Consider the following 16,900-nt stretch of genomic DNA (forward strand, 5'->3'; position numbering starts at 1 on the left):
AAGGCTAAAAATAAACTCTCTACTGGTGATATTTTCAAAGTTTTTCGATTTTTATGTTATCAAGCTATCAAAAAGAAAAAGTTTTCTCAGGAAAACATTTTTTCCGATTATTACTTTTAGAGATAAGAGCGCCTAAAGTTTAAATTTTTGTGACAGAACATTTCAAATTCGGTAAGAGATAAATCCATGAGATTCAGAGGATGAATTCTTCATGGTATTGCTGATTGATTAAAACAAAAAAAAATGAAAATATTAAACTTTGAGAAAGTTATTCAATTTACCAAAAATGACTAATTATAACTCAACTAAAAGCTATTTTTGGTAATTTTCAGTAAATTGAATAACTTTCTAAAAATCTATATTTTTAGAAAATTTTTGTTTTAATCAATTGTCAATACCATGAAGAATTTATCCTTTGAGTCTCTTACCGAATTTGAAATGTTCTGTCCCAAAAATTTAAACTTTAGGCGCTTTTATCTCAAAAAGTAATAATCGGAAAAAAATGTTTTCCTGAGAAAACTTTTTCATTTTGATAGCTTGATAATATACAAATCAAAAAACTTTGAAAAATATCACCAGTAGAAAGTTTATTTTTAGCCTTTGCACAGCCTTAACAAATAGAGTAACAACAACAATAAATACATTAAAGTTGGACATTTCCACTATAGTATTACATTTGAGTAATAAAGGGAAGTTGAATTTAGATAAGAAGATAATCAGCGATATTTCATTGCGTAAAATTTTATTTTTTCTTGCTTGAAAACTTTCTATAACTCTATTTTCTAACTTATTTTTTTATTTATTTTTTCAGTCTAAAATATATTCTACTAAATTAAATGAAATTGTTTTTTTCTCAATTATTGATTTATACTTTTTTATCATATTACTTATAATTCTATTTAAGAGATTATTTCCTTATGTTCTGATGTAGATGCATTAGAATTGTGTAGGAGGGTTAAGTGGCAGAGAGGGACGGCTGCGCCCTAACTTCGCCCTCCAGGTTAAAATAAAGGCAGCCTATCTATCTCACCTTGTTCATTCATAAATGATTCATACTATTGAAATCACTATTATGCCTATCCTTTCCTTCATCTAAGGCACGATTTTTAATATCATCTGTCATATCAGTGACTTTCATAGAGATCTAAAGTGCGAGATAAATTACTTTTAACACGGCTCTTTCTCGAAGACGGAGAGGTCCGATGCTCTATCCTCCACTAATCACTCCCACTACCTAGCAGCATTCTCCTTCTTTTGTGTTTGAGTGAGAGAGCTTTGTAACGCGACGCGGCAACACTCCCCTCCATCTACTGCTGGCAATGTTCCAAGTAGTGTACTGGTCATCAGGTATATTGGTTTGTGTATGTCACAGAGATGTTTTCATCACAAGAACATGAAGCAAAATGACACAGCGCAACCAATTGTGCGCAGGATGTCCGTCTGTGTCCACGCTACAAACTGTGGAGGGAGAAATAGGTTTCTCCTCTTCATGTTAAAAGTAATTTATCTTGCACTTTAGTATGCATTCTATTTGTGACCAGTGAGATGTAAGTCGATTAACCATGCGGCATGAGTTGAGACTCCATCATCATGTCAACCCTGAGGCAAACCAACTACTACAGAATGGAGATCTTACCAGGAGGCTGAAGAGAAGCAAGCCTTTTGAACTAGTTTATAATCAATCTGTGATAGTGAACGCAGACTATATCATTTTTACTGAGATGCTCTCATAATCTCAGAACTACTTGGGTCATCGATGAATGAACTGAAGTTTTATAGTTTTTCATAGTGTAAAATTTATAGTGAAATAAATATAAATGGTTAGTCTCTGAGACTAGTTTTGATGACAATCAACATAGAAAAATAATTTGTCATAATATTATTTCCAAAACAATATAAAAACATGAAGTAGGCCTACCCTTCAAAAAATTTTAAACTTTAAAACATTTTAAACAACTAGTTTCGGCCTTTGGCTATTTTCAAATAAAATCGTACTTCATGTTTTTAATAATTTTAAATTCAGTAGTTCTAGAACAATAAGTGAAGTGATTTTAATCATTTTTAATACAAATGAAACAATCATTCACAATTTAAAAAAACTGGTGTGGCGCACTCATACAACTTTCCTTGCCGTTATGAAAATTTATCACCTGACGCAAGTGTACACGCGCATCTCAAGTCTACTATTCAAAGATCTGCCAGCTCTAGTTCAGTTTGCAATTGAATAATCACATTTTCTCGAATTTCGAGCTTATTTTCAATTTTAGGTGAAAATGTTACTAAACATTAATATTGTAGATATTTTCATGCTCAATCTTTTCCACTTGAAATTTTTGTTCAAATTGTATCTGAAGCCTAATAATAATTGAGAATCTAAAATCAAACTTTGCATAGATGGGGCGGAGCTCCTGAAATTTTTACAGATATGGGACTTGTGGCAGTTGATAGAGCTTATCAATGACTATTTTAGGTATCAATTTGATCAAAATCGTTGGAGCCGTTTTCGAGAAAATCGCGAAAACCCTGTTTTTGACAATATTTTCGCCATTTTAGCCGCCATTTGCATTTGAATGGCATTTGATCGAAATTGATCGTGTCGGATCCTTATAGGGAAAGGACCTTAAGTTCCAAATTTCAAGTTATTCCGTTGATTGGGAGATGATATATAGTGTACACAGACACACATAAACTCATACACACACACACACACACACACACATACAAACCAATACCCAAAAACTATTTTTTTTTTGGACTCAGGGGACCTTGAAATTTAGAAATTTAGAAATTGAGGTACCTTAATATTTTCGGAAAGCAATACTTTCCTTACCTATTGTAATAGGGCAAGGAAAGTAAAAATATATCGTTGTTGGTTATCCATCTTGTTTTCACTATTATTATTACTATCGTATTTAATAAAACTTATAAGTCAAAAAACCCTCACATTATTTGATGTGGCGACGTCCGTTTTTTGCTGGTGTTGCACATTTTCAAGCCAAACAGAAACATGAGAACCAGCACAAAACTGACGTCGCCACATCAAAGAATGTGAGTGTTTTTTCACTTTAAAGTTTTATGAAATACGATAGTAATAAAAAATACTGTTGTATTTTTATTCGATTTCTCAATAATGTATCTTGAGATATTTTGAATAATTACCGGTAATCTAAAATTATAATATGATATGATTTATACCTCTGTTGTTTTCATGATTGCGTGAGATGATGTTGAAGTAAGATGAGGATTCTTTCAATTTTTCAATGGCGTTTCCTAGGTTTCCTCCAGGTGCACACTCCACCATAAACTCGTATCTTCCTTTCAGTCTGGCTGATGAACGCGATTCAATGTGCTTTAGATTGACTTGATTTTCCTGTAATTTTCATAGATAAATACCATTAAATTTGTTTTATCGATACTCTATTCATCAGAGATCAGACTGTCAAACCTATCTATATTCAATGTATTTCATTCATTATCTTCGCATAAGTCTAGAGCTCATGTGGGTATCATTAGCGAACAATATAGATCTTATCAAAGAGTATAAGAATAGGAGTTTAGATTTTCCACTTTTATTAATATCATTCTCATAATTATTTTCATTTTCACTGATAGTTTAATGAATTCATTTATATCAACTTCAGTTTCTATTGAATTTTCAATTTTATTTTATGTTTCAAGGCGAGAAAAGGATTCTAGAGTCCAGAGAAGATTAACACTAAATTAAGAATTAATGCTCCGAAAAAATCTTCTATTTCAACTCTCGATGCAATTTGGTAGCTTGATCGTAAAGGAAATTCAATTTTCTACAAAAACATTTTTTGTGGAAATTTTCTGTGATGATTCAAGAGCTATAAGCAAAAAACTAACTATAATGACAACATTAGCTTCTCTAAATTCTCAACCGCCGTGGAGTTGGCCTATCTTTATCAAGCCCAAACAATTTTGAAAGAAATATGTCAATATTTTGGGCTTAATTTTCTAAAAATCTCAGTTTCAAGTTTCAGAATTTGCAATAAAATTTTCCAATTAACCTTTTTTCATGAAAAACCAAATCATCCAGAGTTCGATGTCAAGGAACTTTCTTATTGGTAATATTTATTTACTTTATGGAACAGTTGTATATACTTTAGGTATCAGTTATATAAGATAACTAGCCTAAAGTACCAACAATTTTCTCCTCACAACATTTTAAATAAGAATCATTAGAGTCAACGGCCTCAATTTGAAGCATAATACTGACTTAGTAGAAACCAATATACCTAGAATATACATTCAATGTATTCTAGGTACCTTGGTAGAAATGTATGCTGTCCAGTTTTTCAATTATTTCAACTTTCCAATAATATAAGAGGCAGGATTTTTTCAATTATTAATATTTTAGCTCTATAAAACCTATAAGCTCAAAAGACAATCTTGTAGAGAAAACTATTATTATACTTTTATTCATATAAAACTTTTATTCAAATTAGACAACTGCCACGAAAAGTACATGTAAAATTATTAATGTAATGTTTCTTTTAAATTCTCTGACATTGTCTAATGCAATTTTGTAATTGTTATTTGACAAAAATAAATTATTATTATCTATTATTATTATCATAGTAGTAATTAACCACTCATTTTTGAAACACAGTTGCCCAGTTATAGAAATATTTTATGTCAATTGTACTGTATGCAAAGAATGCTACAAAATAAAAGTTTATCATTAAAAAAAACGTATGCTCCAAGTCTGTTCTAAATAATAATAATTGTTAATTTCAGGCTACTAAATAGGTATAGTATTCTTTATAATATTAGGTATTTCAACTTTATTGCATACTAATTATTTAATAATGTTTCTACTCACTCTGAAAAGCTCCAAGCTACGAGCGAGACTGCCCACTTCATCTTTCTCAAATGGTGAAAAAATCAAGCATGTTGAAGTGCTATCGATTCCCTCCTTAATATAATTGCCTCCGGATATCAAAACAGGCTGGAACAAAAATCACAAATTAATTCAAACTAATTTTAATAAAAAGACCAGATATTGTCAAACCACAGAAGTATTAAATTCGAGATACTGGTTTTGATTGTTACACTATGTGCCGAGCACTATATTTAATTCAAGCCTTTTCCCAAGTTATAATAGTAAATTTAATATGCAATAGACTAGAGCCATTATTGTGAGTTAGCGAAATAAATTCTTTTCTCTCTCTCTATTATGAACGGCCATGACTTCGAGTTTCCCATGATAGATATTTAAAAATTGTGGCTCCGAGTCGTCGAGGAATGTAGATTATGGAATTATCTCTAAAACTCAGCCTTCCTGTCGCGACATAGAGTGCGATAAGTTGGAAAACAGCAAGCATTGAAATTATAACAAACTACCGATTTTGCAGTTACTATTTGGTCCAAAGGCTCTAGAAGCCACGCGACGATTGGTCAAATTGATTCCCTTCGCCCAATAGGAGACCTGTTTCTAAATACAGTAGTGGGGTGATTCCCCAGCCGCGAGACCAGATTACGTTTCGGAGGACACTTTGCTAGGAGCACTACGAGAGTAAAGATGTAGTCATTATGTTTCGCCCTTTTTGGGCAAGTTTATAAGTTTATATCATTAGTTAATGTAGGAGCTAGTTTTATTTTTATTAAAGTTTAAATTTTCTAGTAGTGCCATGTCCTGAAAAGTTTAATTGTGTTTCTTCATCATGTACGAATAATTGTTTCTTCAAATAACCGCTAAGGTACGTAAAATAAGGTTAAAATATAATTTAGGGAATTTAATTGATTGAAACTTCCATAAGAGTATTGTATTAACAAAGCCTGTTATTTTTCAAGTTAATAATATTGATTGAGAATAATCATTTTGATTTTATTAGTGATGGAAGATAATTATAAATTTTTTTTCTAAAGAAGTATAGAAAGTTTTCAGTTACGTTACATTTGAGTTATTGTTTCTGGAGATATATTATCGTAGAGTATTGCTGAAAGTCAGGAAGATAGCCTTTAAATTGGAATGAAATTTTTAAGATTATGTTCATATTGAGTTTAAGACTCAATTTTATATTTTTCTGACTGTGTTTTCTCATGGTGTTAAGGCTTTAACTGAACGCTAATTTATTAAATTATAACAGAACTTTTGAATTATTTGTGAAGAAAGATCCATTAATTCTGATACAAAGAATCAGTAGTTTAAAGATAAAAATCTATATAAAATGAGGATTCAAATAGAATGAGAGAATTTAATTAATTGTAATCAATAGATAACTCCTGTTTTAGCTTTTGATGAATTGTAGGAAGAGTTAGAAATTAATGCTGTAATACATTTATTTACAGCGGTTCATGTGTGTCCCCAAACCAACTTCATGTACTACCACCACTTTGGTTCCGCAATTTTATGTAACACCGCTTCAAGACACCCGTTCAGACGACAGGTCTAGGGACGTAGGAGGACGTCGCCGTCAAGCCAAATTCAACCGGTAAAAGTTCACCGCCAAAAACAAGGTACTGTAACCCCGACGATAAAGCAACGTACAGACCAACGAAAGTGCAGTGTAGTGAAACAAAGGTTCATTCGAGAATGTCAATCAAAAGTGGGGATTCAAAATTATTATGAAATGGGTTATATGGGTTACTATCGACGAAATTTGGGTTCAACGGGCTTTTCTTTCTTGAGTAATTTCATGTTGAAATTAATTTGTTATTTTATGACTGATATTGTTTGGTTTTGTGACGTATTGCTATCTAAACGGGGATAGTAATGCGCCCCCGAATCAGATGAAGAATGTCAACAAAATAACATGAAATTGTTGTTTCTGTTGTTCGATTTTAGTTGCCAATGTTTATTGAAGTTGTTTGTATTTTTTTTAATTATTTCAAAGTGTAGTGTTAGTTTATAGTAGAAGCCTAGTAAATCAGGCATGGCAAGATTAATTGAAGTTTTCTTGACTCTAGCCCGTTCACCTGCATGAATTAGGTATAGACTCAGGTATTTTCTAGATGTGTCGGCCTATTTCTAAATTCTAAATTTTATTCAAAATTATCTTTTTCATCACCTTTTAAAAGGTCAGGCACAACTATGATTAAATATCTGGCACACATGCTTATTTCCTAAAATAGCTTAAATTTATGTCCCAAATTCTTTTAAAAAATTATTCTCTCTAGTATGTTATGAAAATATATTTGAAGAGAGTAGAAAAAATCACTTTTAGTAAAATAATTTCACTAAAATATTGTTCGTCGGTACCAGACAATCTACTCCAACTCTAACGATTCATTAATCAATTAGGAAAACTGAAATTTTATCAACGATTTGACAAATCCTTATACCCCTACCACAGGAGGTCACTGGATAGAATGTATTGAATAAAAAAAATAAATAAATATGTACGGTATGTTTAATTTGATTTCGTAAGTTTCAAATATTAATATTAATATTTTATATTATTATAGTTTCTAATATTAGAAACTTACGGTATCAAATTGTACTATCGTACTTCTTACAATAACCAAGAATATTGTTCACCTCTATTGTTTTTAACTGTAGGAGTGAATAATCAATAAAATAAATTGAATCTATTGTCATATTCTCCATAACAGCATATTAAAACGAAAAATATGTAACCGATAAGAGAAATTATATCAAGTCACCAAATTAATGTGGCTGGAATCCACATGATATTCTACCATTAATGTAATAATCCTCATAATCCAATATTGTAAACCTATGGCATTATTTATATTATAAATATAAATGTCCTATTTTTTGGACATTTTATCAATTATATATCAAAATTTGGGAATGGAATAGATTTGGGCCAAGCCTGTTGTTCCTTCCTAATCATATTTATATGATTTGTGATTCTGTCCACGAATGAATAAATAAATAAAATATATGAAAAAATATTCACATGATTCATGAATACATGGATTTGTCAATTTTCTTTGCTTTCTTGCTCAACCATCAATTGTAAGTCTTCTGCAATATCAATAAAGAACATTATAGGTATCATTTATAAGAGCTTAGGTACCGTACTGTATTATTCTATCTCTTTCTCCAGCTTTGAAACCAACATCCTAAAAAGGACATATTTAAACTGACCATACAAGAAAAGTCTTGTCCAATCAATCAACTGTCAATTAAAAACAGCGATTAACTTTCAAAGTTGGCTTTTATAAACAGGTTTTTTAAAACTTGAATCGATCAGTGTTTGCTCCATTGTAGAATAATAATCATAAACAATCACGTGTATAAGGGACCTGGAAGCTACGGTATTATTAAATATTTAAAAACATGGCTCATAATCGTGGAAAATTATGAATGATTGCATATTATGTCAAAGTCAAAGAAAGTGGAATTTCTTCAAGTTACCTCATCTTTCGAAAGTATATATATATATATATATATATATATATATATATATATATATATATATATATATCACAGTTGTGAAAATTTAATTGCTAGGTTAAAGGAAATGGACATGGACTTGATGAAAATTTTAACCCAATAGAGAATAACTATGTAATTCATTTATCGAACATTTATTCATTGACTAGCTTACATGGCGAACTTCGCACCGCCAAAAAGTCAATGTATCTCACGTCACAATTGACTTAATTTGGTGAATCATGAAATTTATCTGACAATCAATATTTTCATTTACGGACTTCCGCTTCATTTACGTGCTTGGTCACGCAGCATTTATTATTCCAAAAATATTTTCTTCTCAATCAATTGGTAGTAATATCTATCAGTAAAGTGTTGAATTAAAAAAAAATAGGTTAATGTCTATTTTCAACTCATAAATGAATTTAAGACAGCAAGAAAGAATAAATAAATGAAATTATATACAAGTATGCCTTGGAGTGAAATGCATTCCTCAATACTCCAACAAAAGTAAGTGTTTTTAAAATATTTACAAGTAACTCAGTGTCAGAACTACAACAAATTGAATATTTTCTATCTAAGCTATATTGGAATGAGTAATCAGAGATACCTCTAATTACAGTAAATATATTACTATATGGGTAATATAGTTACTGTACCTCTAATCTCGTTTCACATCGAATAACGTGATCATAGAATACAGTATGATGTTATGTAATTACCACTTCGTCTAGTCACATTTTGTGCATGTGCATGATAACTTATACGTCCCACTAGGCATGTTTCCAATATACCGTCCTACAACATATAGTTATTTGTGCAACTAGTGCGCAAAGTGACAGTTTGCTGCACCGAAAGAAACGTTTACGTCCGAGCCGTAGGCGAGGGCGGAATGGTTTCTTGACTGCAGCAGAGGAACTTTGCGCACGTATTTCACATTTAAGTTTTTCCTACAGTTACCATTGAATATGAAAAGTGGGTAATTATGGGTAAAATTGCCTGAAATGCATCAAATGTTTTTCTGTGTAATTTTATTATTGATAAAAACCTTAATTTATTGTCAAATTGAATAAAAATGTTGTCCTTGGTTATAATATCTAATACTAATAATTAGCGCGTTGTGCTTCGTTGCACCTCTGCTCACTATAGCAGCCCAGTCACTGTTACCAACTTCATTTTGATTTTGCTGCACTGTTGCTCCATATAACCTACTAAGTATTTTGCGTTGCCATGTTGCAAATCTGGAGTGCAGAAAAATTTTTCCCGCACTAGAGCGGAAAAGTGATTCTTTGCGTTCTGTAATCAGTGCAGCAATGGCCACTTTTCAACGTAACTGTAGGAAAAGTATATTGCATCCTAGCAAATGAGTAATCATGTCTTTTATTAGCTTTTTACATGCTATATTTGAAGAATTCGCTACCTATAGTGAATTCAACACTCGTGTCTTGAGTATTTAATGTAGAGGAAACAAACACTGTTTAACATTCAAACATTTTACATGATAGAGTCAGTGATTATTTATTATTTATTATTTTACAATGGCGACTTTCTAGAAGTATTTTAAGCCTAGGTGAAGCTATGGGATGAATGATAGATAATACAATAAAGATAAAGCTATGAATGAATAAAAATTATAGGTTATTGTATTATGGCAGAAAGCCATTTTTATTTTTTCCACCGCATTCTATATAGTAGATAGGTGTGATTCAAATCATACAGGTACCGTAGCCTTTATCCAGGACCTCCTAAATATTTAGGAGGTCCTGCTTTATCTGTAATATAGGCTAATAGTTGTGGTAGTATGGAATAATAATAAACTCCATCTCAAATATTCACCAACAAAATATATTTTATAAATAAAAATTGAAATCCAAGTTCTCTTTTTAAATTATTTAGTCACGACATAAAAGAAGTACTCTTTGGATTTCAATTTTTATTTTTATTCAAAAGTAGCCCTAAAGAAAAAAGACAAAATATTTCTTCTATATATGATTTCATTATACATTTTCATAATTCACATTGAATATAGTGGACATCACAGTCACATTTAATCTAGTAAACCATCCCATTTCTTTATAACATATTATACAGCGCAATTTGGTAGAGAAGTTGGAGAAGGATAGTTCTATCTGCTACGTCTAATGACAGACAAGGAAAGCATTTGAAGTATTACGTCAACCTTCAAAATTCAATATTTTTCAAATCATTATTCCTGGACCGAAAATCAAGTGGCGAAGCAGTGTGTGATTTCATAAGCTTAACCTTTAGACAACATTAACATTTTATCAAAGTTTTTGGAGGGAAATAGTATTGGCTAAAAACTAGGCTGAGTTTTTCCTCTAATGTCATAATTATATTATGATTATAGTGTTTTATACAATGAATGAATAAATAGATAAACCTATTTTATTCAGAAGTTGTCTTGATAACCTGAATTACACTATAAAAGCACGAATAAATCCTACCATTTACTTGAAGAATCATCACATGAGATAGGAATAAGCTTACAACCTGATCTATTCTAATATTATTTGTATTACAGTACAACAATTCTTGTAATCCTTGTAACAGTGTAAAACCTTACCACTATATGATAATAAGATAATCTTTTTATTCAACACAGTACACTTTATAATATACAGTTGAATAACGTCAGGTCTTAATAAGTAACAATAATAAATACACAATAAAAAGCACACATGGAAGACTAGAGTAGGCAATGAGCATTTCAGAATAGGTACTACCCTGCTTTGTGATAAGTTATCTCACTTCTATAGTGAGGTCCACGTTATAATGGCAGTATTTGATTAGCAATGGTATTTTCTATCCTTGTCTATCATTCAACAAAGCGGAAAACGCTATCTCTTTCTCGCTTTGCTCTGTTGCAAGATCGTCTTTTTACAATGTAGAATTAACAAAATATTTTATCTTAATTATACGAATTCATTATTAAATTATTGAAAAATATAATTTCTTGCTTAATAAAATATAATTGATTATTTTAAACGAGAATGAACAGTTAATATTACATCAATAAACCTGTATCAGCTACCGTCTGTGGAAGGCATTGACAAGACTAAGGATCGGCAACGTTTTTCTCCTATCTTTCTCCACTGCCATTATAACGTGGACCTTACTATAATAATTGAAGATCTGAGAAATTATATTAACTAGATAAGAGGATATCTGTGCTAATGTTAAATCACAATTATATCACTGGGAGGATTAATTTTTGTCTAAATTTTATTTTATTTTTATTTTATTTATTCGTGGATACAATATTACAAATCATATAAAATAATATGATTGGGTAGGAACAACAGGCTTGGCCCAAAACTATTCAATTCCCAAATTTTGATAATGTTACATGTCCATAAAAATAGGTTATGTTTCCACTGTAAATTACATGTTGTATATCCACTAGATCCAAATAATACAACTTAGCTGCATCACAAAATTGCTAATGGTTAGTGTATGCCCTATAGAAACAAAATCTCACTTTAATAAGAAATTGCCCGCATAGTTTGAATGCAATGCATTAAAATGTCATTTATATACTGTTGACGGTTTGGAAAGAATCCTACTATAGGCCTACTATCAGCTAATTTCCATACTAACGATCCAAGATTAGATTATTTTAGGCCTTTATGGCAATGAGACCGGCATGCATACTACATTAAAAATGGAAATTGCTGTTTGAAAATGAATCAAATCGAATGTAAACTGCTTTCTTGGGTATTTTATCGAGGACAAACGAAATGCATGAATGTGATTGGGGGATTTGGTGGCTGTGTAGATAAGATGTGATGCAACTCCAAGGTTTTTGATAGGAGTTGATAAATGATAATTATTCTTTAATTTAGCATCTAAATGAATTGATCCTGAAATCAGAGAGACCTTTTCGGTGTTGTGGTTGTGTTAGTTGTCGATTTTGGAAGTTGATAGTTAAGGATCTAGGCGTCAAATCAGCAACCAAGTAACCTAAGTTATGAATTTAAGTATGAACATTTTGTGTAAAAATGTAAATTTTTATTTATTTTCAATGTAAATCAAACTTCCCAAGTTAAATATGAAATAGAAGCTGTGAAAATATTGAATTTATCTCACTTCCAATCATTCAAGATTTGGGTAATGGATTGAGTTCAATTTTTGAAATGAGTCACATGACATGAGAGACCCTTCTTAATACAAAAGAATTATAGCTTCATTCTTAGAAATTATTTTAATGTATTTTAGATCTCTAGATTTTGTTGTTTTGATTTTAGTAAGTATATTATATCGATTCTTGAATTGTATACACTTTATTGCTTAAGATTCTATGTAACTGCTTTGAATTGTATTCAGAAGGAAAAAATAAATTGAATTTAATTGAATGAATTTAAAAATATCACATTTTGTAGTACAACACTGCATTTTCTGATTTGCTTGCATTATGGAATTGAATCATTCTAATAGAAATTGAAATTGAAATTTATTCTCAATAAAAATTGAGATCTCTCTTTATAATTGTATAGATATATCACACATTGTTATGATAACTCGAGCTTACGCACAGGCCTATGTTGCCTATGTAAGCTCTTTCCTATTTGATTACAAGAATAAAATTGTGATAGCTCAAGAGTTTTATTGTTTAGTATAGTTTTATATTTTGTTGTTTTGAATTTAGTAAGTATATTATATCGATTCTTGAATTGTATACTTACACTTTATTGCTTAAGATTCTATGTAACTGCCTTGGATTGTATTCAGAAGGAAAAAATAAATTGAATTCGTTTAAAAATATCACATTTTTTAGTACAACACTGCATTTTCTGATTTGCTTGCATTATGAAATTAAATCATTGTGATAGAAATTGAAATTTAAATTTATTCATAACACTGACACTTTACAAACAAAATGAATGAACTATTCTTAAAACAAATCAGTACAATAATTTTGAACAAAATAATATACATCATAAAATAGAAGATAGTCCAAAATATTGTTTTAGAGTTTCTTCAACATTTTTAGAGGCTTACTCTAGTGTATTCCTATATCAGGGGTAATTCTATGCCACTGTTCCTAATATCAAAGATAGAAGAAAGTTTACAATTGAATCTTGTTGGTGCCATCTTTACTTATATGATCTGCTCTCAACTTTAATTGGCTATCATAATTACTACTATTAATCATAGACTAGAATTATTTCAAAATACATAAAACTCCATTAGTGAGAGCTTTTTAATTTAAATGTGAAGATTCTAATAAGTTCAAAAAGCTATTCAACTTGAATCGATAAAAGCTTATTTCCTGAAGGTTTATTGGCTCATACAATAGTCTTCACCAGTGATGAAGGTCATGTCAGAGGCCCTGAAATTGATCAGTTGCGACCTGAAAACTCTGACACCAGACCTGAGCCAGCCAGGTCACTCGACATTATTATTATTACACCAGTGATGAAAGAACGTTCTTCTCCAGTGATATTCATTTCAAACTGCCAGTTTTTTTTTAATAACATTAATATGATTTCCATTTAATCATAGCTGACCATTATTGATCTTAATCATAATATTATTTTTGTCAAAATAATATAACTCACTCCTGTTAATCAAAAAATTAAACCTTCCCATTTCTTTGACCCTGACCATTATCTTTATTCCCTCTCACTTAGGCTCAACTCACACTTACGCGACTCAGGTCGAGAAGAGACTCGACTCTAGTCGAGAGCATTTGTTTTCAAAAAATGGTGACAGTCGGGGAGACTAGAATCGACTGGTCTGAGTGTCACCATTTGGAAACACATGCTCTCGACTAGAGTCGCGTCTCTTCTCGACCTGTGTCGCGTAAGTATGAGTTGAGCCAAGGCTACGCCTCACTTATTACATACACCTCATGCATTATATTGAGAAAATGTTTTTTCTTCTTATCTTACTTCTTCCTTTTAATCCGCTCGGAGAATTGGATTGAATCCAAACTGGTTTGGCATTCAAGTAATGTTAGCATGTTTGAAGATTCAAGCTGGGAATATTTTATGAGTATTCAACATTGAAAAGAATAAGAAACGCCAACCACGTTTATAGCTATCAAGAAACACCTTTTTTACCCTGTGTAAGATTTATTTAAAACTGGTAGCGTTGCTTAAATAGGTAGCATTATTGATGTTAATCAAAAGAAATGCTGTCAGGGAATCTCACTATACACCTAACTTGTATATATTATTCTATGTATGAAAGTTCAGGTACCCTAAACATATACAGTACCTAATACTTCTATGTCATAATATATGCATGACTATATCTGACCATATCTAATATCTGCCAGAGCTCTTACATATTCTAAGACTCCAGAAAAACTAACTACGATGCTTATTGCTTTTTGAAAAGTTTTTGTAGCAAATAAAATTCTTGATTCTTTAAGCAAGTCATAATACAGAGTGTTTGAAAAAAGAACTCCCTAGTTTTGATGTGTTATAGAATCTGTAAAAAGTTACATACACTATTCTAGTTTGTGGTGTTTGATTCAGCAACTGTCCAAGTTCTGCCCCCCCCTGTAGTTGGCAGACCTGCTTGACCTAGAGACGGCGCCAGGGAACAGCTCCTTCAGTTTTTGACACTCGCTATCCGGGAAGGTGGATAGGGAGAGTCCGCCCAATTGCTTGGCCACCTCAAAACCCGGACTAAGCCTCTCTGGACTTTTTCTTTTGGGGACACATGAAAAATGTTGTGTACAGTGAAAAAATCCGAGACATAAACCATTTATGGGAAAGAATCGCCACGGCGGTTGGGACAGTTACACCTGATATGTTGGTGAATACATGGCGAGAGCTTGAATATCGTCTCGACGTGTGCAGGGTGACAAATGGATCCCATGTTGAAGTGGACTGATGTTGAACAAAACTTGAAGATTCTCTCTTTCATTGTATGTACTTGTTGATGAAGTTTTCCATTAATTTACACATTAAATTTATACCTAAAACTAGAGAGTTCTTTTTCAAACACTCTGTATATAAATGACTTATGAATCTGCCAGAGCGCTTGCATTCTGAGACTCCAGATAAACTTACTTATGTTCAGGTACCCTAAACATATACAGTAACAAGCCGTCAGGCTCGCTTCGCTCGCCATATCCGTCTAGCCCCTGGACCCCCGACTGGATCGTCCAAGAATGAGATTAGCAGGCTCGCTTCGCTCGCCTGCATTTTTATCATGTTGGGACAATCCAGTCGGGGGTCCAGACTGAACGTCTGGCTAAACTGATATGGCGAGCGAAGCGAGCCTGACGGCTAGTAATATAATATTCCCAGGATTGAAGTGGCAGTGCCCAATCAATTTTTCCGCGATAAATGCATTTAAATCTTCAACTTGGTGCCAACCTAACAAAGTCAACTCAACTTAATGCCAACCTGACAAAATTATTAATTTAGTTGCCAGTTAACAACTGTTTCGAAGAGGTACTCTATCTAGATTATAGTTCTATAGTAACATATGATATGGAAATTTCAATTATAATTAAGAGATTGGGAGAAGAAGAATATACATGCTAAAAGACGAACTTTAAACCCCTTAAAAACAACCCTTAGAGTTAAAATATTGCCAAAAGATTTCTTAGTGCGCCTCTAAAGGGCCAACTGAACATACCTACCAAAATTTTAACGTTTTTGGTCAGGTAGATTTTTAGTTATGCGAGTGAGTGAGTGAGTGAGTGAGTGAGTCAGTCAGTGAGTGAGTGCCATTTCGCTTTTATATATATAGATACTTTTATGTCATACATGACTTATGTATTTGCCAGAGCGCTTACATTCTGAGACGCCATATGACTTACTCAAGCAGGAGTGTTGCAAATAATCTATTTTCATACAGTTGTTCGCTAATTTGCATACTGGCTAGCGGTGATAAAAACCAAAATGGCGGACACTTGATCAGAACTGGTTCTACTGAGGATTGAAGATATATTTTGCGCATCAAAACCTTCGTCTCTGCTGCATCCAACAGGAAAACAAAGTTTCTTTACTCAGATTCACATAAATCTGTCAGTATTCCTTTTATAGAAAGCATTCATGTTATCATTTAATCAACACTGACACATTGGAGTGATGGATTCTTAGATCATAAATTGAATGTTGTTGGCCTATCAAAGGCGAATTTTTCATTCTTACTTTGATTTGTATGTAAATTATGAAGGTAAATTATTAAATTCGCTGAAACAATATTATTTATTGAATTCGAGGAGATTGCTTTGATATCTTTGATCTTCATCATTATATTTCTTTTGTCAAATTGATCTACGGCAAAAACAGTACAGTATACGTAATATTTGGCTCGTTTGTTAACTTATTAATAGGCCCTTATAGTTTCTTTCTTAGTTGTAATTTCTTGACAGATTATTAGTAGGCTATGTTAGGTATTCGATGATTGATTTTTTCACTAGGTAACAGAGTTTCTCGGTTTGCAGCAACTCCTCCATGCAAACAGGGAAGCTTCCCTTGCATGCGAGTATTTGTTGTCAAAGGAATGTAAATTACCATGAAATGTATATAATAATCATACGATTCA

At 31.8% G+C, this 16,900-nt stretch overlaps 1 protein-coding gene across 2 annotated transcripts in view; it reads right to left on the reverse strand.

Moving 5' to 3' along the window:
* LOC120352084 (protein henna-like) overlaps positions 1 to 16,900 on the reverse strand; it is a 44,711-nt gene that overhangs the window by 18,145 nt on the left and 9,666 nt on the right. For both annotated transcript variants that reach the window (XM_039431661.1, XM_039431662.1), the window contains exons 2-3: positions 4,847 to 4,972; positions 3,196 to 3,370 (exon numbers count right to left, since the gene is read on the reverse strand). In XM_039431661.1, the coding sequence (XP_039287595.1) occupies positions 3,196 to 3,370; positions 4,847 to 4,972 (301 nt within the window). The remainder of the gene's footprint in view (positions 1 to 3,195; positions 3,371 to 4,846; positions 4,973 to 16,900) is intronic.

Source organism: Nilaparvata lugens, chromosome 6 (genome assembly GCF_014356525.2).
Source record: "Nilaparvata lugens isolate BPH chromosome 6, ASM1435652v1, whole genome shotgun sequence".
Classification (NCBI taxonomy): domain Eukaryota; kingdom Metazoa; phylum Arthropoda; class Insecta; order Hemiptera; family Delphacidae; genus Nilaparvata; species Nilaparvata lugens.